Source organism: Portunus trituberculatus, chromosome 50 (assembly GCF_017591435.1).
Source record: "Portunus trituberculatus isolate SZX2019 chromosome 50, ASM1759143v1, whole genome shotgun sequence".
NCBI lineage: Eukaryota > Metazoa > Arthropoda > Malacostraca > Decapoda > Portunidae > Portunus > Portunus trituberculatus.
The window spans coordinates 28,863,505-28,887,314 of NC_059304.1; the positions used below are offsets into that span (position 1 = coordinate 28,863,505).

General features: G+C 40.4%; 1 protein-coding gene across 1 annotated transcript in view; it reads left to right on the forward strand.

Moving 5' to 3' along the window:
- LOC123500119 (stress-activated protein kinase JNK-like) overlaps positions 1 to 23,810 on the forward strand; it is a 546,161-nt gene that overhangs the window by 465,908 nt on the left and 56,443 nt on the right. The window contains 1 exon segment of the mRNA XM_045248784.1: positions 11,302 to 11,431. Within this exon segment, the coding sequence (XP_045104719.1) occupies positions 11,302 to 11,431 (130 nt within the window).

The window sequence follows — 23,810 nt, forward strand, 5'->3', positions numbered from 1 at the left end:
CATGGGTGTGGACATTCGACTATAAGGTATTTTTTCAAGTATTAAATCGAACTTCTGCGTTCAAGTATTGAAAAGTTTGAGTATTTAGACGTTCGAGTATTGAGTCTACACTGTACATTGTTATTAGGTGTCCTCATTCTCTTCTAACTTGTAAGGTTGGCAGTCCCACTTCCTTCAGCCATTCTTAATATGTTAGGTCCTTTAGTTTTGGCACCATCTTTGTAGTTATCTTCTGAATCCATTCTAATCTTCTTGTATGTTTTTTTTAGAGCTCAGTGACAACACCACTGCTGCATATTCCAGCTTAGGACAGATCATGGTCGTGATAAATTTTTTCATCATATCTTTATCCATGAATTGAAACGCCACTCTAATAGTAGTCAACATTTTATATGCTGATCCAAATATCTTACGTATGTATTTTTCGGGGTTCAGATTTTCCTGTATAATCACTCCCTGATCTTTTCCTCTCTAGTCTTCATTATTTGTTCCTCTGCCATCAGATACTTCCATATTGATCTTCTCTTACTCTTTCCTAGTTCCATTACATGACACTTATTGGCATTGAACTCTAATTTCCAATTCTCACTCGACACGTAGATTTTGTTTATATCATCCTGTAGCAGCAAACAGTCCTTTTGTGTTTTGGTTACTCTTAGCAATTTTACATCATCAGCAAACAAATTAATATATCTGTTTAGTTGATTTTGAATGTTGTTTACATATACCTGGAACATAATGGGGGCTAACACTGACCCTTATTACTTTATCCCAAAATGAGTATGTATCTCTGATCACAGTTCTCATCTCTCTGTCCTTCAAATAATCCCTTATCCAGTCTAGCGAAGTTCATCGCAGTTCTCCTATGCTCTCTAACTTCCAATGTAGTCTGCCGTGAGGTACTTTATCAAAACCTTTTTTTTAATGTCCAGGTAGATATACTGTGTCCACCCATCCTTCTTTTACTCTTGAGTAGAAACTTAATAAGTTCGACACACATGACCGTCCTGTCCTGAATCCAAATTGTCTGTTCGATATAACTTATTCTCCTTCCAGATATTTGACCTATTTTTCTTTGATAACTATTTCACATAACTTCCCAACCACACTTGTAAGTGACACCTGTCTGTAATTTAATGGCTCAGTTAGAACATACGAACATAAGGAAGGACAGAAGCTGCAAGAGGCCGCCAGGTCTATATGAGGCAGTCCCAGTGTGCTTAATCTACCGAATACCATCTGTCTTCCCCATCCATGAATTTATCTAACCTTCTTTTAACCCGTCTGCTGCAGCACTATTTTTCAAAACTTGTACCGCCAGTGCGGCGGGTTTGAGCAATTGTTTATTGCGGAAATGGAATCCTTGTGGTCCAAAACCAAAGAAAATGGGTTCCAAGTACCTGTTGTATATGTAAAGTTTTGCGCTATAAGCCAAAACGTGTCTGAGCCAGGGATTTTGTACGCCCACTGTGGTGAGCGGTAAATACCAGCTGATGATGTTGCCGTATTGGTCACCATTTATGTTTTACTTTGTCTATTGCATGTATATATGTTTTTGTACCTCAAATTGTCAAGGCATGTTCATAATGATTATATGCGAATGCAAAAGTAATAAAAAACAATAAGATAAATGACCACATGACTAATACTCTCTCTCTCTCTCTCTCTCTCTCTCTCTCTCTCTCTCTCTCTCTCTCTCAGAATAGTATGAGTGATAGCGTATATAGTGAGGTAGATAAGTGATGTGTTGTCACAGATGAGTGACAGGAGTGCTGTGAAACAGATGAGTGAAATGAGTGTTGTGTGTTGTGAAACAAAGGAGTATTGTGTTGTGAATTACTGTAAATGACTGACATGAGATAAGCCTCGTCTAAGGTCATGGACATAAATAAAGCACGGGCAGTCTTCAGGGATGACTCCGTCAAAATTTGAGAGCTCGGTAATGCATTGGGAATATTCTACGAATGTTTTTATTTGTCGACGCATAACGTGTCGTCCGGAGTCTTCGGAATTTTTTTACTGACAACACCGTGTCGTCGTCCGCAGTGGTCGGGTAAAGCTCCCTATTGACACATCCCTGACTACATGCCAACTGAGACTGTTCCACTCATCAACCACTCTGTTTGAAAACCAGTTCCTTCCCCATTTTCTTCCTAAACCTGAATTTTTCAAGCTTAAACTCATTATTTCTGGTTCTGTCCCTGCTACTGATCCTAAGAACTACATTCATTTCCCCTTTGTTAAAATTCTTATACCACTTAAATACTTCTATCAAGTCTCCTCTTAACCTACGTCTCTCTAAGGAATGCAGACTAAGTTTTTTCAGTCTCTCTTCATAGGGTATATCCTTCATTTCCTGTATCCTTTTAGTCATTCATTTTGCACTGACTCCAATAAAGCTATGTCTTTCCTGTAATGTGGGGACCAGAATTGTACCACATAGTCAAGATGTAGCCTGACCAGCGCTAAGTATAATTCTAGTATTACTTCGGGACTCCTGCTTTTAACACTTCTAAAAATGAAACCTAATACAGGCAATCCCCGTTTAACGAAGGGGTTACGTTCCTAAAAAACACTTCGTTAAGCGAAACTTCATTAAGCGAACCGATTATAACAAGTTTAACCCCTGATTTGAACTTCCATTGAGAGTAAGCAAAGCGAGAGTGCATCATAATACAGTAAAAGGTTTAATGAAAGTAAAAATTATGAAGTTAAACATTTAGGTAGTTTAATTTAAGTCATTATAATGTACACTAATGTATGTATGTACGTAACTTTATAATGTTGATGATCTTAACTTTATGAAGGGAGGAAGAATGAAACGGAAAGACACTAACCGGCAACCTGTGGAATGTAAACAAAGTGCGCATCATTGTACTGCATACAAAACTTATGTACCACATTTCCACAAGGCTTTCCATTTTATCCATTGTAGAGTCACGAGTTCAGGTGGTTCTTTTAGCTTGCAAAGAAGATACAGTCTCACCAGCCTTCTTAATAGAGTCTGCTGACTTGAAAATAGAGACAGTATAATATGGAGTCCAGATGGTGGCCAGCACTGCTATAGTTTTCTGGCCTCTCGTGTCTGTGAATAATATCTAGCTTCACTTGGAGAGTAAGAGACTTCCTGGTCTTCTTAGGAACGTTAGGCCACAATGCAGGGCATTTTGGTGGTAAATTGAGCTAGGGAAGACAAGCTGCTGCTGACGCTGTTATGTTTTGACTGGAGAGTGAGTGTTGTGCGTGTTGTCCACGAGAGGCTTGATCTTGATCTTGATCTTTATTCTATAGGTGTCCCAGGATTTCTCCTGAGGCAGGCCTTAGTACCAGCAGCTCCTGGTGTATTCAAAAGCCTGTCAGCTTGCGTGATATGGTGGGGCTTTCAAATTTGGAAAAAAATTACCTGGATAAAACTTTGTTAAAGCGAGTTTGGTGTTCGTTAAACGAGCAGATGGTAGTAAAATGAAACCTTCGTTGTAGCGAAATTTCGTTGTGTGAACCTTCGTTAAACGGAGGTTGCCTGTACTCTATTTGCCTTATTTCTGGCCTCGATACATTGCTTCCTTGTACCGAGATCAGAGCTAACTATGACTCCTAGATCTTTGTCATACTTGGAACTTCCTAGTGCCACATTATCTATTGTTTACCTATTGTTTGGATTATCTTTACCCACGCTCAGCACCTTGCACTTGACACAATGTACCCAGAACCCACCGCAAGGTGGCACAACACGACGAAAGCTTTGATGGAACACAACAGAACAGTTTAGTACAGATTTGCTTGGTAATGATGCGGGACGTCTAATTATCTATGATGCAATCACTCTATCGAGGTTGTACCACATGGAATACCTTGGAATGGCTTCAAAATTTAAGGAAACCATGAGAAATACCGTATTTTACGGCTTGCAAGACGCTGCATCTTGGAAGACGCACCCTAATATTTGAAAGAAATTTCTAAGAAAAAAAAAATCATTCTCATACAAGAACGCATAAACCATATACCCGACCACTGAACACAAAAAACATCAGAAGCAAGAAGTCTGCAAGACACTATTGTTTCACCATTCATTACAAATTTGCTGGAGCACTCACCACAAATTTAAAACTATGTAAATAAAAACACCATAGGTAAATACATATACACGGTGAAACAGTCCATCTCTTGTTTTAGTGGCGGGCGACGGCATGTTTTGGACCTGTTGTTTACATTATGGAATCACTTGTCCGATTGCCGAAACCGAACACGTCAGTGCTGCAGTTTGTATTTATCTTATTTTGTAGTCGTGCTTCATAGGCTTTATCAATGTGAATACAATTCACAAGTGGAGTTCTGACTCTTGCTTGAATGAGTAAGCCACTTGGATGTTCTATTAATAAAGGTATAAAGGCACCTGGCATGATGTGTATGCGTTCGTGTGCATGTATGTGTGTGTTGCAATGAGACGAGGAAGCGGCCCGTTTTTTCCACACGCTGAGTAGGCTGCAGGAAGGATTATGGTATTGTAAATATTTGTAACACCTAAGTACTGAGTTTACATAATATAAAAGGCTAAATTAAATGGTACTTAAGCTAACATCATAATGTGATGACTCAACATACAAATCCAGGTCGCTATCTGTCAAGTGTCCAAGCTCACTTGAGGTTGGATGCTGCCTTACAATACAACATTCATCTTGGAAGACACACTAGTATTTTTCAGAGTATTTTTTTAGGAAAAAAAGTGCGTCTTGTAAGCTGTAAAATACGGTATACAGACCAGCATTGTTTTAGGCAAAAAGTGGCATTTAATCAAAAAGGCATAAGAGCCGTGACGTCACAAGTGATCTTGATCTTGATCTTGATGTTACAGGCCAAAACATGTGTATATTTGAGTTATTTTTGACGTAAATTTGTACATCATGAATAATGTTTGATGATGAATGGGCGAAGTATTAGTGACATGGGCATCTAAAATAGTGAAAGAAATGTTGTATAATGTATATGCGAATGCTGCGATGATAAATGTGGATATAGCACGTAGCCCCCGTGTTTATCACCATTTGAGTGACATAGCGAGGTATCAGACTTTTCAGAGTACGATACAACAAGAGGTAGTGAGTTGCTGGGGACGAGGGAGTGTATGAGTGTCAGGAAGTGAGACCTGTTTGGCTGGGTGGCGCAGAAACGGATCATCTATTGCAGCCACACCTGCTCCGCTCATGCATCTAGAGCAAGGCTGGAAACCAGATCGGGGAAACTCCACTACACTACACCGGGGGAGAGAGTGAAAAAAAAAAAGTTGGCGTTAATTTTTGTTATGTGGCGCTTTCGAATTTTTTTTTTATTGTTATCATTATTATTAATTATTATTATTATTGTTATTATTATTATTATTATTATTATTATTATTATTATGTAAAAGATTGGAATGCAAAGCATTCCAATCTTTACATTGATAAACTGCCACTTCCCCCTGGACAATACATGTACTCGTACATGCATCATGTCTGGAATACTCTTTCAAAACTTGCTGTTGTGTATGGCAAATAAACCTTTGTCTGCCAATAAACAATCCCATCCAAAAAGTACAGCATAATTTCAAACTGTAAAAAGTTTCCCCCTGCAGTTATTCAGTACTGTCATTATTGAGGAAAAGCAGTTAGCCATCCCTTATATTACTCAAGTATCAGGTTCATAACTCACTATGCGTCAGGACCCCTACACATGTACATGTACGTCCCTTTATCTAGATGCAAAGCATGGCATCAATCCCTAGTTCCGAAAAACTCTGGTTAATATTGAACTGCATTAGCCATCTATCTGTCCATTCTTTCATCCTATCCAAGTCAGCCTGCAAAGCCTTGGCATCCGAATCGGACCTAATTAATCTACCTATCTTTGTGTTGTCCGCAAATTTACTGATATCACTATTAATTCCACTATCCAAGTCGTTGATATATATATTAGAAATAATAATGGCCCTAAAACTGAGCCCTGTGGCACCCCACTAACTACTTCTCCCCACTCGGAAGTCAAACCATTAATTACACTACGCGCCAATGAATTGTTCGCCGTGACCACAGGTGATGGAATGCACTTAGAATGGAGAAAACAAAAGTACTATAATACTTACGAAGAAACTAGTAATTGATGGGCTTTCCCCTCCTTCTTATACACTTTAGAAGCCGTGAAGGAAGAGATTCAGCCAGGTTATTGAGGTTTATTTGATTTAGATTATGCCATTCCTCCCTGATGGCTGTCCGCAGCTTCGTTATGTCGGAGATATCCCTCCTCTGCATGCGCCTCTTCACGATGGACCAAATGTTTTCAATAGGGTTCAGATCAGGGGAATTGGGTGGCCAGTCTTCCAAAAAGTCAATCTGGCAGTCCTGAAGCCAAGTCAGGACGGATTTTGCCCTGTGACATGGAGCTCCATCCTGCATGAACACAGTAGCGTTGCACATTTCAAAAGACCCGGGCAAAAAATCACATAAAAGTTCCAAATAATTATTCTGATTCATGTTTTCATTTCTTGGCAAAAACACTAAATTTCCTACACCATGATAACTGAAGCAGGCCCACACCATTACTGAATCAGGGTGTTTTTCAGTCTTAAATATAAATTTTGTGTCAAGTGGGTCACTCCCTGGTCGCCGGTACACATGCTTGCCACGGTTGCAGGACACCGTGGAGACAGCTTCGTTGCTCCATAACACTTGGTGCCATTTTGCCATATCCCACTGGAGATATTTAGTGGCAAATGCAACCCTAAGCTCTTGTTGCCTAGGGGTGGTGAGCGGCTTCTTGAGAGCGCGGTGTCTGCGGAACTCAAGGTCATCATGCAGGCAGTGTTGTACCATCCTCACAGACACTTGACCGAGCAGCTGAGGGTTTTGTTCTTTTAATTCCCTCACTGTGATTTGAGGACAAGCATCCACCTGACGCTTCACAACATTTATTGTGCGTGATGAAGTTTTACGTTCTCGCCCAGGCCTCTTTTTCTGTTATGGCGTTGCCACCCCGCCTTCCATATGAAACTTTCGTATCCACTTTTGCACACATCTCCTTGTAACACCTACAATCCTTGCTATTTCTTTCACTGGCCTCTCTGCCTTGTGTAAAGACACAATGACTTTTATCTGGTCCTTTGATAAGTCTTTCTTGCCTCCCATTATGAAGAAAAGGTGAGTTGTGTCAGGGCGATAAGTCTTTCTTGCCTCCCATTATGAAGAAAAGGTGAGTTGTGTCAGGGCGTGTCTGCTCAAATTACAGGCAGAAAATGAGGCGATACTTTTCCGAATGTTTTACTAATAACTGACAAATGTCAACTGACAGTCCATCAACGGTTTTCATGGACTGCTTGTACTTTAAACATGTTCCCAGATGCATGATAACTCGCATAAATCACTACGGTGCCATACTAGAGGAAATGATCTTGAGGCCCTCGCGGAAGTGATCTGTTGTGGAGCCGCGAACAATTCATTGGCGCGTAGTGTACTACCCTTTGTCGCCTGTCGTCTAACCACTCTTTAATCCAGCCTAGTATTCTACCCTCTATACCATGTGCTTTAACTTTTTTTAAGAGCCTCTGGTGAGGGACTTTGTCAAAGGCTTTACTAAAATCTAAGTATAGAATATCATAACTATCACCTTTATCTGCCACCTCATAAACCTCACTATAAAAGCTCAACAAGTTGGTAAGACACGACTTCCCCTTCGTAAATCCATGTCGTGTGTGATTTATCAAGCTGTGTTTGTCTAGGTGTTCCCTAATGTTTTTCGCTATTATTGATTCCATTAGTTTACCCACAACTGAAGTTAAGCTGACAGGCCTGTAATTAGACGTTAAGGTTTTATCTCCCTTCTTAAATATGGGAACCACATTAGCTTCTCTCCACATTATCGGCACCTCACCTGACTCCAGTGACATCCTAAAAAGTACCGCTAAAGGCTCGCTTACGATGTCCTTGCATTCCTTTAGAACCCTTGGATATACTTCATCAGGTCTTGGTGACTTGAATTTCTTTAGTTTATCTATCTCCTGCTCTACCATCACCTTAGTTATAAGGATATCTGTCAGCCTTTCACTATTCTCTGCCCTAAATACCTCTTTGCTATCTGGGATTTCCTGTGTGTTCTCTTGGGTGAAGACAGTTAAAAAATACTCATTCATAATTCTACAAATCTCTTCCGCAGAACTAGCCATTTCACCATTTGTTGTCCTTATGGGACCTAATTCTTCTCTGCTTTTCGTCTTATATAATTGAAAAAATCCCTTAGGGTTCGTCTTTGCTTGGCTGGCTACCCTCAACTCATATTCACTTTTAGCTTTCCTCGTTAACCTCTTAACTGATCTTACTAATTCATAGTATAGTGGCCTTAAAGCTTCATCTCCTGCCTTTAGCCTCTTATATATATATATATATATATATATATATATATATATATATATATATATATATATATATATATATATATATATATATATATATTCCCTTTTTGCCCTATGCATTGCTTTAATCTGTCTGTCATCCACTTAGGATCGTGATTCTATTGTTTTATATGGAATGTTGGCTATTTGACCATCACGTATTTTATGTAGGAACTCGGTATAGCTCTCACTAATCCTCAGCTGACCGGGATACCCCCCCAGCTTGCCCCTCCGCCTCACTCTCTCTCTGCCCCATCCCGACTTCACACCTCCCCGCTCTTCCCTGGTCCTCCCTTCCTTGTACCTGACTAGATCCGCCTTGCCCCTGCCAAGCGATTTGTAAATACTCCCTTAATCCATCAAAATTAGCCTTTCTGAAGTCAGGTACTCGTTTTGTTTTCTAAAAGTTTCATGCCATTTCAATGTATACCTTACTTCTTTGTGATAGCTGTTACCTAAATGGCCTCCAACCTCCACCTGTGTAACTGCCTCTTCCCTGTTTGTCAGAATTAAATCTAGAATATTATTTCCCCACGTGGGTTCTAAAATGACTTGCTTTAAAAAATTATCCTGTATGACCTTAATGAACTCATCTGCTTCCCTGTTACCCACCATCAAGCTCCAATCAATCCAATTCCTATAGTTAAAATCCCCTACCACACATACCTTACCGTACCTGGCTGCTCTATGTATTTCCTCCCATAGGGAAGAGTTTATTTGGTTTGAAGCATTTGGTGGCCTGTACACTAAACCCATTACTACTGATTGGGACCCATCCTTAATATCTACCCATAGAGACTCTGTTTTGCTGTTTGTCGTAATTCTGCGGTTGTAACATTGCAGAGTGTCCTTGGCGTACAAGGCCACTCCTCCCCCTCTTCTGTTTTCCCTGTCCTTATGAAAAAGTGTGTAACCATCAATTTTCACCTGATCAAATACCTTCCCTGACATATCTAACCAGATTTCTGTTAAACCAATTATGTCAAAATTTTCAACACAAGCTGCACCTCTCAGCAAATCTATCTTACTCAAAACACTCCTACATTTTGTGTAATACACTTTTAAACTATTCTTTGCATTTACTAAGCTGGTTACTTTTCTAGATTTGACTATTCCTTCCTGCCTATGGGTCACCGATACCCTTTCCCTTTCCTGTCCCCTGAAAATAGCGCTGGAGTGCATTTAACTCGCCTTCAAGTGTTCCAGCCAAAACTCGAACACCTTGGCATGATAAATGCACTCCATCCCTGGCATACAAGGTGTCTTTGCTGTAAAAGAGGTCCCAGTTATCAATGAACGGCCATCCATTGCTCCTGCAGTGATCTGCAAGTCTGCAATTTAATGCAATAGCCCTAGACAGCCATTCAGCTCCCAGTCCCCTCCTTGGCAACACACCGCATACCACAGGGGTTGCAGCCTTATTTCTAATTTTAGCCAAAGCCTCCTTAAATCTCCTAAACAGCTCCTCACTCCTTACCTTGTAAATGTCATTTCCCCCCATGCTGAGGAAGACAATGGGTTTGGTCCCATCTGCCAAACACGTGTCCAGTTGAAAACTCACTCTCTCGATTCCGGCCCCTGGTAGGCACACTCTCGTCCTCCTCCTCCTGTCCTTATCACAAAACGCTGCGCCCAAATGCCTCACCTGACTGTCACCGATAAGTAGTACCTTACCTGCGGGTAGGGACCCCTCTACCCTCCTCACCTCGTCGCTTCCCGACTCCTCTTTCTCCTCCCCCACTCACTCCAACACAGCGAAGGAATTTTCCGTTTCCACTCGCTGTGTCACCTGAGGAGGACCTTTCTCCTCTTTGCACGTGATGACACCACTTGCCACTCCTCCTGGCCCTTCGTCTCATTACTTGGTAGTGAGACTGCAGGAACCACCACTTCCTCAGCAGCTGAGTTCACTTGGCAGAACTCGGTCTGCAGGTCAGAGATTCGGCCTCAAAACTCCTCCTGCACGTCCGAGATCCTTTGAATGCGTGCAGCGTGGGCTGTGGCCCCATCTTGCTGGAACCACACGTTGCCATTATCCAGGTCCATATTATTGAGAGCAGGCATAAAAAACTCCCTGAGCATTGTCACATAGTCACTGTTACAGCACCACTGTTTTCTTGGAAAAAGTAAGGGCCAATGATCCCTACTCTTGACACTTAAACTGGCCTGTGCATTCACCTGATTTAGCCCCCTGTGATTATTTCCTGTGGGGATATCTCAAATCCCTGGTTTATAACGACCGTCCACAGACCCTGGAAGACCTACAGAATGCCATCTGAACTGAAATAGCCAATATACTGCTCAACATGCTGGAGAGAGTTGACCAAAGCTTCCGAAATCATCTGAATCAGTGTATTGACAATGGAGGTGGACATTTAAAAGATATTGTCTTTAAAACAGTGTAAAAGTAAATTTCCCATGTTGTGTGAAAGGCATAAAAGAAGAATAAAGAATTGTGAAGTGTGAACAGGTTTTTATTTCATTCTCAAATCGGGAAGTATCTGCGCCCCATCCTGTATAAGAGAGATGTTCACAAAACTAACTTAAATCTCACTGAAACCACTAAAACTGCATACTACAAAAATATATGTATTTGCAATTTCTTAAGTTTCAGGTAATGATTACATCATTCACAAAAGTATTGTGCATTTAGATGAATCTGCAAATTATGTTATATTTGTTTCTTTTTTATTAGTAGTATAATAGTATAATGAGAATTTTAACCACCAGAAGGAATTGTGACTTTCATCTATTGAAGCAAAGTGAATAAATTTAAGATGTATTAGTAACTAAGAATTTGCCAATGACTAATTTTCCTCCTATCTCTCTCTCTCTCTCTCTCTCTCTCTCTCTCTCTCTCTCTCTCTCTCTCTCTCTCTCTCCCCCAGGTGATTCTTGGCATGGGCTATACAGAAAATGTGGACATCTGGTCTGTTGGGTGCATCATGGGAGAAATGATTCGAGGAGGTGTTCTCTTTCCTGGCACAGATCATATTGACCAGTGGAATAAGATTATAGGTAAGGTTTATTCAGGTAATTTCTGGTGAAATGTGCATGTGTACATTTTAAGAGAGCTGTAGTGCAGAGATCAAGGGTGTGCGACAGATGAGTGTAAGGTGTTGTGAGAAAGAAAGTGGATGAATGTTGATGGAAGAGGTTAAGGCAGCTGGAGAGGAAAATGAAGGCATTTGAGGTATGATTACATATGAGAGTTACAAGGAAAGCAGTAGATGAAAAGAAGAGTTGATGAAGATTGGGGAGGAATTTAATAGAGACTGTTCATGAGAATAAGATGTTCTGGAAAGGGCTATTTGGCAGTAAGGAACAGGTGAAAATAGAAGATGGTTGGATGTTGGTTACATAAGGAGTAGAGAAAGTATTTTGAAAAATGAATGAATGTGAAAGAGTTGAAAGCCTGAGACAAGAGCATTTGGGAAAGATATTCAAGTTTATATAATATGGAGTTAAATGTAGCAAGTTTGGTTAAGGAAGTGCTGAAGGTATTAAAAAAGAGATGACACTGGAAAAGCACCAGCTCTGAATAGACGTGCAGTGGAATATTTGAATGGCAGATGTGGTCAGAAAGTGGTTAGTTAGATTGTGAAGTGTATGTTTTCTGAGTAGCTCATTACCATTGGAGCGGACAAATGCATTTGTAGATCCACTGTATAAAGAAGATGACAGACAGGTTACAAAAGTATCTGTCTATTGATTGTGGTAGGCAAAGTGCATGGTAAGGTATCAATGAAAAGAATCAGAGAAGATACAAATGGTATAATATGTAATGTACAAAAAGACTGAGGTCCAGCCCAAAACGTAGAAAAACTCAATATTCACTTGATGGTGTTTATGCTGAAAGATTTAAGATGAACAGGACAGCGGGTCATTGAAGGCAAAGACAGATCTGGGAGAGCATTGGTGCACTCTGTAACAGACAACCCACCGTTACCCATGACTGAGAGGACACTACTGGAGAGTGGGAAAACATACAGAGCCTTCCCAGCATGCAATACCATGCAGGAAAACAAAGCATCACAAAATATGTTACAATAAATAGATATACACTGTGACAATACTCAAGATATATATCATATTTGATATATATCAAATATCTCAAGAAATTAGCCAGCGCCTTATGAGGTCAAGGTTCAGCAACTAGGTAGTGGTTGGTCTATGGCAGCAATGGCTTCCAAATCAAACCTCAGAAATCTTTGCAGATGTAAACAAGGTGATGATTGGTACTACACCACAAAAAAACTCTTTCTTTCAAGGTAACAGTATATAATAGGACATACTTACTGGTAATTCACATAGAACAACCCCAGTTCCATACTGAGTCTTGGTCATCCTCTTTTAGAGATTTCGGTGAAACTTTTGCTGTTGCGTTAGACATATCAAAAGCTTTTGATAGAGTCTGGCATAAAGCTTTGATTTCAAAACTGCCCTCTTATGGCTTCTATCCTTCTCTCTGCAACTTTATCTCAACTTTCCTGTCCGACCGCTCTATTGCTGCTGTGGTAGACGGCTACTGCTGTTCTCCTAAACCTATTAATAGTGGTGTTCCTCAGGGTTCTGTCCTGTCACCCACTCTCTTTCTATTATTCATTAATGACCTTCTTAACCAAACTTCTTTCCCTATCCACTCCTACGCTGATGATACCACCCTACATCTTTCCACGTTCTTTCAGAGACATCCAACCCTTCAGGAAATTAACAGATCACGCGGGGACGCCATGGAACGCCTGACTTCCGATCTTTCTAAAATTTCCGATTGGGGCTGAGAAAATCTAGTAGTTTTCAATGCCTCAAAAACTCAATTCCTCCATCTATCAACTCGACACAACCTTCCAGACAACTATCCCCTCTTCTTCAATGACACTCAACTGTCTTCCTCTTCCACAATGAATATCCTCGGTTTGTCCTTTGCTCATAATCTTAACTGGAAACTTCACATCTCATCTCTTGCTAAAACAGCTTCTATGAAGTTAGGTGTTCTGAGGCGTCTCCGCCAGTTTTTCTCGCCCCTCCAACTGCTTACTCTGTATAAGGGCCTTATCTGTCCCTGTATGGAATACTCTTCGCATGTTTGGGGGGGTTCCAGTCACACAGCTTTGCTTGATAGGGTGGAATCGAAAGCTCTCCGTCTCATCAACTCCCCTCCTCTGACTAACTGTCTTCACTCTCTTTCTCACCGCCGAAATGTTGCATCCCTTTCTATATTTTATCGCTATTTTCATGGTAACTGTTCTACTGATCTTGCTAACTGCATGCCTCCCCTCCTCCTGCGGCCACGCTGCACAAGGCCGCCTTCTTACTCTCATCCCTATTCTGTCCAACTCTCTAATGCAAGAGTTAACCAGTACGCTCAATCATTCATCCCTTTCACTGGTAAACTCTGGAACTTCCTCCCTGCATCTGTATTTCCAAATTCCTAAAACTTGTCTTCTTTTAAGAGGGAGGTATCGAGGCATTTGCTCCCCTAATTCTGGCTGACGGTTTTGGCACTTTTTCTACTCTTTGGAGAGCCAGCTCAAGTGGGCTTTTTCTAACTTTCTTTTTTTTGCCCTTGGCTGGCCCTCTTCTCTACGTAAAAAAAAAAAAAAAAAAAAAAGTCAGGAAGAATTTGCCTAAGTGATCATAACATAACATAACATAACATAAATAATAGGATAATAAAGGGCCACCAGGGCCCATCTAGGTTATCCTGTATCAGTCACACAGCGACCTCGTCATCAGTACTTAAAGATACACTTACAAGTACACAATACATTATATACTAATTCTAAATATTTGGCCCATTAACAGGGCTAAGTCCTGCAGCGAAATCCTCTACAATTTGTGGTCCCCATACATGGGGATCATGTCTTATTTAACTATAGTAAATTTCTTATAAAACTATCATGCAGTGCTATACATAATTATAAATCTAATAAATTTAAGTGCTTATCTAATCTGTTTTAAACATTGTCAAACTAGTGCTATTTACAACCGTCTCTGGCAATGCATTCCAGAAGTCTACCACCCTATGACTAAAGAAATATTTTCTTATATCTAACCTGCAGCCTTGCTTTCTAATCTTCCTGCCATGATTTCTAGTCCTATTTCCCTCCTCTAAGGTAAAGAAAGATCTCACATCTATGTAGTTTGTATCTGAGAACATTTTAAATAACTCCATCATATCCCCTCTTATACATCTCCTCTCAAATGAAAACATGTTTAATTCCTTTAATCTATCTCTATACTCCAGGTGCTTTAATGCTGGTATCATCCTAGTCGCTCTTCTCTGAACTGCTTCTAACATGTTGATATCCTGCCTATAGTGGGGTGACCAGGCCTGTATGCAATACTCTAAATGGGGTCTAACATAGGAATTATATAAGCTATGTACCACTTCCTTACTTTTATAACTAACATTTCTAATTATAAAACCCAGGATCCTATTTGCCCAATTTCTTGCTTCTAAACATTGCTTTGAAAATTTCATAGTCCTGTCTATCACTACTCCTAAATCCTTTCCTTCCTCTACTGCCTCTAGCCAACATCCCTCCATCTCATAGTTAAAGTTTGTGTTGTCTTTACCTAAATGCATAACCTGACACTTATCAGAATTAAACTCCATCTGCCACCTGGCTGCCCATGCTATCAGCCTGTCCAGGTCTCGTTGTGTTCTGTAATTGTCCTTTTCACCCTGTACTGCACATGCTATCTTAGTATCATCTGCAAACTTTGATACTTTGCTTCTAATTCCTATATCTAAATGGTTAATGTACACCAAGAAAAGAAGAGGTCCTAGCACTGATCCTTGGGGTACCCCACTAACCACTTCCTTCCACTCAGACATTGCCCCATTTAATACTCTGTTTCCTATCAGAAAGCCATTCACTAATCCAATCAACTAACCTACCCCCTATCCCATGTAGTCTCAATTTGTACACTAGCCTCCTATGCGGTACCTTATCAAACGCCTTGCTAAAATCTAGATATATAACATCTATGCTATTTCCATCATCTAACTCCTTGGTAATATATTCTAAGATATCGAGCAAATTTGTAAGACAGGACCTCCCTGATCTAAAGCCATGTTGGGTATCTCTAATTAATCTATTCTCATTTAAATGCTCCCAAATACTACCCTTAATGATTTTCTCTAGTATCTTACATACTATACTAGTTAAACTGATCGGTCTATAATTATTCGCATCATCCTTCCTACCTTTTTAAATATTGGAGTAACATTAGCTAACTTCCAGTCCTGAGGTATCTCAGCAAACCTAAGTGATCTTTCAAAGATTAACTTAAGTGCTTCAGAAATACTGTCTACACCCTCCCTAAGTACTCTGGCATGTAGCTCATCAGGACCACTAGCTTTCCTATCGTCTAGTTCAAGAATAAATTTCCTAATAATTCCCGGTTTTATATCAATATTTTCTAAAGCTCTTAAACTACTCGTCACACTGTTTGTAACAGGATTTCCTATTCTTTCCTAGTAAATACTGAAGAAAATTGTTCATTCAATAATTCTACTATGTCTTCATTTTGATCCACTACTACACCATCTTTTCTGAGTGGTCCAATCCTATCCTTATTTCTTTTATCACTGACCTTGTAATAACTATATAATTTTTGGGATCTTTACTCCCAGCTCTAGCTAGTTTTATCTCTGCCTGCCTTTTACTTTTTTTATAACCTTACTCAAATCATCTCTGACCTGTCTGTACCTAATCAAATCTACATCTTCCCACTTTTCTGCAACTCTCTGTATGCCCTCTTCTTCTCTCTGATCTGGCTACCTATCTCATGAGTCCACCATAATGGCTTCCTGTTTCTCTGCCTTATATCTTTGTAAGGGATACACTGCATCACTATACCCTTTACTACAACCTTAAAAATATCCCACATCTCCTGTGCAGTTTTATTTCCAAAACTATCTTCCCAGTTTACCTCTCCTAATAACTGACGTAACCTACCATAATTGCCTTTCTGATAGTTTGGGACTCTAGTCTTATTCACTATATTATCCCTACTGGAATTAATGATAAATCTAATTATATGATGGTCACTGTTTGCTAAAGTCTCTCCTACCTCAACTTCCTTTAAACAATGCTCAATATTTGTTAGTACTATGTCTAAAACCTTCCTCCCCCTAGTAGGTTTATCTACCATCTGCACTAAATAGTTATCCTGAAAACTTTCCATAAACTTATTTTCACTAGCATCTCCTACCATCCTCTCCCAGTTTACTGACTTAAGATTAAAATCCCCTAAGATAATTGTCTGACTAGTACTCGTACACCCCCAATTTATCTCATCTACCATAAGGTTGTCTACATCTGCTGACTGGTTAGGTGGCCTATAAAAAGCTCCTACTCTAATAACCTTCTTTTGTTTACTCTAACATCCAGCCATAAGGACTCTACTCTGTTATCTACCTTATACCATTAACCTGACTGGAAATGAAGGATTTTTTTACATAAATAACTACTCCTCCGCCTATCCTACCAATTCTCTGGTGTAAATACATAATGTATCCATCTACTTCATATTCTTTCCTATTTTCCCTAAAATTTTCCTCATTTACCCATGCCTCTGTGACACATACAACATCTAAGTCCTCCTCAACTAAATAACTCGTCCTCCTTGTTCCTAAGACTCCTGGCATTTACATAAAAACATTTAAGTCCTGCTACCTTCCTAGATGCTGTCTCCTTATTTGGAATCCTAATCTTATTCTCTCCTATTTGCACCTGGAAATCTTTCCTAATCTTTTCACTATCTCTGTTTATCCTTTCTAATTTATGTCTAACATCTTTCTTCTGGAATGCATTTGCTACCTCACCCCCTACACTCCATCCCAACTCCCCTCCAGACATCCACTCAGCACATCCACACCCTTCCTACTCAGATGCACACCATCCCTAGCATACAAATCCCTTCGCCCATAGAACCTATCCCATACATCCACAAAGCTGACACCCACATCCTTACACATCCCTTTTACCCGACCATTCACACCAATGGCTCTAGACAACCATTCCCTGCTAACATACACACGAGGCAAGATTCCTGACACTACACACCTCCTACCACTCTCCCTTATCTTGCCTAACATTTCCCGAAATCTTGCCACTAACTCCTCCGACCCACCTGCTCTGACATCGTTCCCACCTACGTGCAAAACTACTACACCCTCTCTCTCCATCCCCCCAACCCTCTTCTGCACCTCCTCACTCACTGCCTTCACACCTGCACCAGGCATACACACGTTCGTCCTCCTATCCCTGTCTTTCCCACAGAAAGTGCTATCTAAATACCTAACCTGAGAGTCACCCACACACACCTGAGGTGTGCTAGGCACAACCATCCTCCTCCTCTCCTCTACCCCCTTCTTTCTCCTTTCACTCACCACAACCACTTCATTCACTCCACTCTCACTCTCCCCCTCCCCCTCCAACAAACCGAACCTATTTCCACACTCAACAGGTTTAGTCCTATCCTCCCTAACTGTCTCCGCTTTCCTTCCCCTCGCAACCTGCCATCTCTGCCTATCCTGACTACTATCTTTCCCAGTCTGGCTCGCCTGCTCCCTCTTCCCCACTCTGCTCTTCCCGACAGAGGGCCAAGCCACCCTGTCGCCCTCAGAAGGTCCAACCTTCGGCCTAACACTGATCTCCAGCCAAATTTTTTCCACTGCCTCCCCAAGCCTCTTAACCTCCTCCTTCAACTCAAAGATGAGAACTTCGTTCGCACTTTTCCCCTCACTTAGCTTTCTGATTTCCTCTCGCAATTCTCGCTCTTCAGCCTACACACCATACACTCAGAAAAGTCAACGACCTTCCTGTCGTGCCCACACATCTCACACACAACAAACTCTCCCAATCCCACCTCAACACTCTCTTTCATGCACTCAATCACACTGATATACCTCAGTAGCTACCGCCATACTAATTTACAATATGTTAACTCACAAACAAATAAAAATACTTGGTGACGGCGGGGTGGGGGAACCGCGGTAGTGGGAGGGCCTAAGTGAGGTCAACTAATCCTCTTTCAAGGTCAACTTGACGGTTACAAGCCTAGTCTCCTGGCTCTAACAAAATACTTTTAACTCACAAACACTGATTCTAACCACTATTTCACTCTAATCTAACACTTGCAGTACACACTTTCACTTCACTAACACTCAAAAGCACCACACACAGACACCAAGCACAAACACCACTCGCTAACTATAAAAAACACAGCCAGGAACGGAGCGCGCACACAACACGTCCACTCGCCACCACAGCTACTCTGCATACACTACATTAACCAAAACAAAACGATCTTGACACAGGCAAGCTTCACTGTATTCTTTACAATGTGATGCTGTTACTCCTTCAGGTAAGACACACTTTCATACAATTATAATTGCACCTATCTCTTAACATTGTTACCTTATATACATGTAAAATGATGATAAAAAAAAAAAAAGAAAGGAAAATTATGATTATTAGCCCAGTAGTCTCTCACAGTCAGTGATGATGCCATATGCTATGTACATGTTTACATCTCACAAGATTGGTACATAGAGTACTAGCAAATACTAACATTTTTAAATGTAAAATATCTTCATTAGTAATTCACTATCACTCAGTGCCACGGAGTCAAGGTTATCCTCGTGGCATGAGCGTATATGAATACTAAGATATCATATCCATTATAGCAGGCAATAGAGGAGTGGAAACATAAACATCACGATGAAAGTAACACGCAAGCTACAATAGTCACAAGAAGAAGAAGAAACGGCCGAGTGGCCGCGAGTCTCCCGCTTTGTCTGGCTCATCTCATCTCTGCTTTATTTTTTGGTATTCCATTAAGATTTCATTTTATGCATTACAAAACAATCCTTTCTTGGGGGCAAGGCTTGTAAAAAGCTAATAGAAATATTGTTTTGTGAACATATATGCATATATAAGACAGTAACAAAGGAACAGCGGGAGATTCAAATGGGGACCAAATCGTGCAATCGCGAGTCAAAGTCGTGCTCGGCGAAATATGGTATATTTTACCGATTCGTGTATACGCAAGATTTGTGTTCGGCGAGGTTTGACTGTTTCCGTGGATAAATAAGCAGTTCAGAAAGATATTATGAAGCATGACAATATTGGAATTGTTATTGGTTTAGATAAGAATGCGTAGTGCTGGCTTGATGGAGTCATTCATTCAGAGAAGAATGAGGAATAGAGAGGAGGAAATTCTGACCGAGGAACAAGCAGGCTTCAGAGAAGGCAGAGGAACAATAGATCAAGTTTTCAGCTTTAGTCAAATAGGCGAAAGAATGTGGGAAAAAAGACAAAGATATGTACTGCGTTTTTGTGGATTTCCAACAAGCATTTGACTCAGTAGGAAGAGAAGCACTGCTTGCTGTACTGGAGACTTACGGATTCGAAGAAAATATCATGAATTTTATATAGCAATTGTATCAAACAACGACAGCATCAGTAAGAAAAAAACAAGTTAACTTTTGCGATCGGGTTGTTTATACGCGATTTGGCCCAACCGCATTTTCAAACTGAGTGCCAGAGAGTTCCGCAGCTGGCCGACAGGTGGGAGCTCCGCTGTCATGGACGCACTCTTCTGCTACACAGTGATGCAAAAAGAATTTTCCAAGAAAAAGCGCTAGACCACCGTGCTGCAGTTTTTCAAGTAAACACCAGTGGAAAATGTAGTACCAATAGAGGATGTGGATGATCCTGTGGAAGTGGAGGAAGCAGAGGAAGTGCAGGTGTATGATGACGTCCTTGACTAGGAGGTGGACAGCAACAGCGTGTGTTTGTGAGGGGTGAATTAAGACATTGGCGTCTTGCGTCTATTTACTTTTACATTGTGGGGTTATTTTTGATAAGTGGATTTTTGATAAAGTGGAAAAGCTCAGAGGGAGATGGTGACTGTGGTGTGAGTGGTGAAGGGAGTGACGCAGTGAGTGTTGTGTTTACATATTCTTTGTTTTGTTGTTTTCTCTTATTTTTTGCTTTCTCATTATTTCATACTTTTCCCTTTACTTCAAATACACTTCTATTATTTAGAATGGTAAATAATAAAAACATGTTAATTTAGCCAAATGGAAAAGCTCAGAGGGAGATGGTGACTGATTGTGGTGTGAGTGGTGAAGGCAGTGGCACAGTGAGTGTTGTGTTTACGTATTCTTTGTTTTGTTGCTTTCTCTTATTATTTCTTGCTTTTTCCTTTACTTTAAATACACTTCTAGTATTTAGAATGGTAAATAATAAAAATATATTAATTTAGCCAAAATAGATTATTTTTTACGAATTTGTTTGGACCACATCCCGCATCCCCCCTATTATCTATTGTTTCTTATGAGAATTACATGTTTGTCTTACATGAATTTTTATATACACGATGCCTCTTGGAACGCATCTATCGCGTAAATCGAGTTACCTGTATGTATATATATATATATATATATATATATATATATATATATATATATATATATATATATATACACACACACACACACACACACACATACATACAGTAAAACCTCACTTGACAAACGTCTCTAGGGACGAACAATTCGGGAGACGACCAAAAAAATTTGTCAATATATCGACCCAGGGGACGAATGATATTTCGGGGGACGAACGCGGTTAAACGGCACAAAACATAAGCACAAAAGAAAATAGAAACAGGAACATACGAAAAATATTATATAACATAATCTCCGTGCCACCACGATTTTCTCCTGTTATTCCTGGGCATGGTGATGTTACTGGCGCGCTCTACTGTAGCTTCCTCGGCGTTATCCTCGCTGCTCTGCTGGCTCTCAGCATTGCTGTCATCATCATCTTAGCCATGTCCAGGTTCTGCAGATTGTGGCATATCCATAGTAGCTGTTTCCTCGCTGCTCTGGTGGCTCTCAGCATTGCTGTCATCATCATCCTGGCCATATCCAGGTATTGCAGATTGTGGCACATCTATCGCAGCTGTTTCCTTGCTTGCCTGGAAAGGAACACCGCCCTACTGCCCGCTCCTCTCACACTGAGCATGACCTCCGAGGATCAAAGGAACTTCCTGGCCACGTACCTTTAACTTCCTTTCTTGGAAGTCCAAACTTGCTCCCACACGCGTGAGGAAGTCAATCCCCAGCAGGCAAGGGTCTTCCAAGGCAGAGACGAAGACTGGCAATCTTTCCATGTTTCACACGCCGATGTTCACTATAACGGGGCCCCACATATCGGCACTGACTTGTGACGCTACACAGCTGTTGTGTAGCTCTGGCGCGCCGTGCACATCCAAAGTCCTCTCTCATGACTGTCTTCTCGGATCTTGTCTGTCTTTCTCCCCATCCTCCTCTCCTCCATTCCATCATGCCATCAACGTCCAGTCTCTCAAGTAAATAACTTTTTCTTTTTTATTCATTTTATTATCATTTTGATAGCATTTAGGTAAGTAAAACAATTTAGGCTTTTTATAATTATTTCGTTCATGTCATGCATACATTAAAGGTCTATATTGAATGGGTTTTATGGACAAAAGTATTATTTTTTGGGGGGTCTGGAACGGATTAATGGTATTTCAATACATTCTTATGGGAAAAATTGATTCAGGGGACGAACAAATCGGGTGACGAACAGGATTTAGGAACGAATTATGGTCGTGAGCTGAGGTTTTACTGTATATATATATATATATATATATATATATATATATATATATATATATATATATATATATATATATATATAGATAGATAGATACAGTAAGTTCTCATTATACGGTACATATGCATTCCTGAAAACCTTACCGCATATCGAATTTACCGTATACTGAACCCATTATAACATGTAATAATAGGGAATGCGTTCCAGCACGTCAAAAGTCACCCATACAGAAATTAAAATACATTAAAACAATCATTAAAAAAAAAAAGTAAAGTACTGCGCAAAAGAAATAAATAGAAAATGTTTTTATTTACCTTTCAATCGCCATGTATTCTACCAGATGATTTCCTTCCTGAGGCTAAGGGACAGTAGGGATTTCAGCCCTTACTCATCTTCTGCTGAGTGGGCAGACAAGGATAAGACGTCGTCTGCACTGTCTGAAGCAGATATAGAAGGGCCAACTGTAGCAGGGTTGGCACGTTTCAATGGTTTTAAGAAAGAGGATATTGAGGAAGGAACAGCTCTAGCAGGGTCGGAAGGTGTGACAGGGACGGCATGTCTGACTGGCTTGAAGAACAAGTAGATGGAGGATTTTTTTTTTTTTTTTCATTTTTTTTTTTTCTTTCCTCCCATAGATTTCTTGATAAATCTTGACACTTTTCTCTACGTCATGAGCCACTTTGCTACTCCTGGCAGGATTTGGGTCACATTCCTTCAGGATTTTCAGAGCTTTTTTGAAACCACCGAGACATTCTCTAAGAGTTTTGATGTCCAGGCCACGCACAGGTACTTCTTCCTCGTCTCCCTCTTTTTCTGCCCCCTGTGATGCCTTGTCTAGCTCTATAAGTCCATCATTTGAGAGAGATTCAGCATGGCTTTCCAAATGATCTTGAACATCATCATCACCAACTTCATTGAAGCCAGCCCTATGGCACAGATTTACTATGTCATTTCTGATCGCACAGATGTCGTCTTCAGCAAAGCCTGGGAAGTCATGCGCGCATTCTGGCCATACTTTATTCCACGCCAAGTTCATGGTAGATGTCTTAGTCCCAAGATAACTTGATGTTATCTAAGGCATGCTTGAGGTTATACGACTTCCACCATTCACTAATAGTGGGCACATCTGTGCCTTTTATCAGTTGTTGCATGGTTTGCCGCTTTTAGTGGTTACCATGATTATTATGAATATATTTGTCCTTACAATAGACCCTTTAATATTCCATTCATTCATCTAATTAGTAATGTATGTAATATGTAATGCAGTTAAAAAAAAAAAAAAAAGGGGGGTAGGGGAAGAGATAATAGGCTCCAAGGCTGGTCAAGTTAAAGTCAGTACTGTGAGTGGCAGGGAGGTGTGGCACAGATGACATCATCTACCTTGCTCCCCTGCGCTAGGCCCTCTTGGATGACATGAGCGGATACCGTATCTGTGATTTTTTTTTACCGTATATCGAATCGAGGGTAGTAATTTCCAAATACCGTAACTGTGAATTTACTGTATAAAGAACTACCATATAAAGAGGACTTAGTGTGTGTGTATATATATATATATATATATATATATATATATATATATATATATATATATATATATATATAATGAGGGGCACCCCCTTACCGCCTTATTTCCCCTTTAATATATTATTTTTTTCATGTCGTATGGCAGCCCCCTAGCAGGGGCCTCAGGCTGTTCCGTAGTGCGGCCACCCTCCCCCTTTTCTATTCCCGCC